The 2,426-nt window shown below is 41.2% G+C and overlaps 1 protein-coding gene across 1 annotated transcript; it reads left to right on the top strand.

The window, feature by feature from the left end:
* Positions 1-173: 173 nt before the first annotated feature.
* Tsp_13410 (reprolysin family zinc metalloprotease) lies at positions 174-2,237 on the top strand (the record flags this gene model as incomplete). The annotated part of the gene is made up of 8 exons (XM_003366116.1): positions 174-245; positions 300-424; positions 504-644; positions 717-854; positions 929-1,106; positions 1,313-1,479; positions 1,563-1,996; positions 2,163-2,237. Coding segments are annotated over exons 1-8 (1,330 nt in total), but the record flags the coding sequence as incomplete, so codon positions are not given.
* Positions 2,238-2,426: the final 189 nt, after the last annotated feature.

Raw genomic sequence — 2,426 nt, 5'->3', positions numbered from 1 at the left:
TATTCCTCGAGGACGGGGTGGGGGGTGGTTAGAAAAGGTGCACAAGCATCATGCCGAGTTCGAATTACAAGGCTAGGCACTTTCCGTAATCAACAATGTAAAATGATGCGAATTAATTTCTGAAAATGTTGAAAACTTTTCAGAATTCTTATTGTTGAAGGTAAATTTGCTATATGGACAACCAACAATTCGTTCCAAAGGTGAACATCGTCGTGGTTCATCTTGAAATGTGGAAAACAGAACCAGTGAGTTGCAGAAATTGTTTTCATTTAAATTCAAATCTTTTCTCCATTTTCCAGGAAAATCTCAATGCCCGACTGCACAAATATGGCGAAGCTCAATTTTTTCTCGATCAATTTTGCCAACTGCAAGGACGCTTGCGAAAAGCCGGTGCCCACTGGGATCACGCCACTCTGCTCACTGGGTAAAATTTACCGTGAATATAATAATATTTTCCAACATCCAACGTGCACCGCTGTTTCAAACTTGATATTCCATTTCAGCTATGATATTTATCATACGTCGACCAGTGTAGCCGGTGTGGCCCCGGTGGCTCGAATGTGTGATACACAGTTCAGCTGCTCGTTGATCGAAGGAAATCATCTCGGGAGATCATTTGTTCTCATCCACGAAATGGGTCACAAGTGAGGGATATTCATTTTCATAGTACTCAAGCTGCGCCGATTCATCCATTCATCCATTTGTACCAAATCTAGCATGGGCATGCTACACGATGGGGTGCAGAACCAGTGCTCGCAAAGCTGCTGCTTGATGTCGCCGGTCAATGGCGCCGGTCGAACAAATTGGTCACCTTGTTCAGTACGAGAGTACCAATCATTCTTGGTTGACATCACGTACGTATTCAAATTTCATTGCTTAAGTAACTGGATGAAAAAAGACATTGATTCATTATTTTTTTCTGTCGCAGGAAACCAGAAAGTACAATTCCAAATTGCCTATCCAATACCGAAGAAGTGTCACCTGCACTGGTGCTGGGTTCGACAATCCCTCAGCTACCTGGACAACGTTATACGGCAGATCAGCAGTGTGAATTTTTCTGGGGAGACGGTTATTTAAATGAAATTCCGGATGGAAAAAGCCGTGAAGTATTTCAAATTCATATTGAACAAAATATTCGATGTAAAATTTCATATTCAACCATAGGACATATGCCACGTGTTGTGGTGTAGCAACGGTGGCGCCACAATCTCTTCAGCTCATCCCGCACTCGAAGGAACATGGTGTGGAAACAAAAATGTGAGATGCGTAAAATAACAATTGTACTTCATTTGAACAAAAAAAACATATTCAGTGGTGCCGTAATGGAAAATGTGTGCCGTGGTCCAAAGACGAAGCTCCTGAGCCTATCGATGGTCAGTGGACCGAATGGTCAAGAGCCCAACACTCTCGTTGCTCGGATTGCGTAATCGCGAATGCAATTCGCCTCCGAAGTGAGGTTCGCCACTGCAAAGCTCCGGCGTAAGCGGATCATGCGTACTTTCTGCTTCATTTTAGCTCGTTTTTGAAAAAAATACAACTAATATTCCAAAATTGCATTGTAGGCCAAACAATGGAGGACGGGACTGTTTGGGATCATCAATAAGAGGCTTGCTTTGCCGAGGCACGGCAGACTGTGATAAATTTTCCAAAGCTGACTTCAGTGATCGAATATGTGCAGCAATTCGAAATGATCCTGAAAAGCCAGATCCAGATCTCAGCGGCAAAGGCTTTCAACGTAAAGATGAAAAAACTTATTGCCAATTTTCAAAAAAGTGTATATATATCATTCTTAACAATCTTTCATCATGTACAGATCCATCGAGTCCCTGCAAAGTGTGGTGCCATCTTCGTTCAACTTTACTCATTCGAAGCAAAGGAAAATATCCAGACGGAACCCCATGTGGCGTGAACAAATACTGCATGGATGGAAAATGCTTAGTAAATGAATGCTCTTTTTCACTGGAAATTGTTCTTCTTCACATGAAAAGCAGTTTTGGTTTTTTTTTCCTTTTCTCAAATTTAGAAACTGATGTGCAATGGTGAAGCAGTAGTGGCAAATCAAAATGACTGCCCAAATTATTCTAATGAAGAAAAGTCCAGTATTGATAACTGATTGATGATAATCATAATATTTTCCCCATTGTTATGAATACTTTTTTCAGCTACAGTTATCCCTATAGACGGTGCATGGTCAGCATGGTCATCATGGAGCAATTGCTCTGCCAGTTGTGGAATAGGTACACAAATAAGAAAGCGGCAGTGTGAAGTAAACAGTCATACGGAAGATTCAATGGAGTTTAGGAAATATAGTATACTAAAATAATGAAGGAATTTAATTATAGAAGGGCAAAAGCAAGAACGGTACAGCGGATGCAGAGCAAATTAGCAAAAAGTAGATTGCTCCTGTAGGACAAGGGGATTGGAAT

The sequence above is a fragment of the Trichinella spiralis genome, assembly GCF_000181795.1.
Source record: "Trichinella spiralis strain ISS 195 chromosome Unknown Scfld6524, whole genome shotgun sequence".
NCBI classification, from domain to species: Eukaryota; Metazoa; Nematoda; class Enoplea; order Trichinellida; family Trichinellidae; genus Trichinella; species Trichinella spiralis.
Note: the sequence above shows the minus strand (reverse complement) of the source record. Positions and strands in the feature narration are given on the sequence as shown.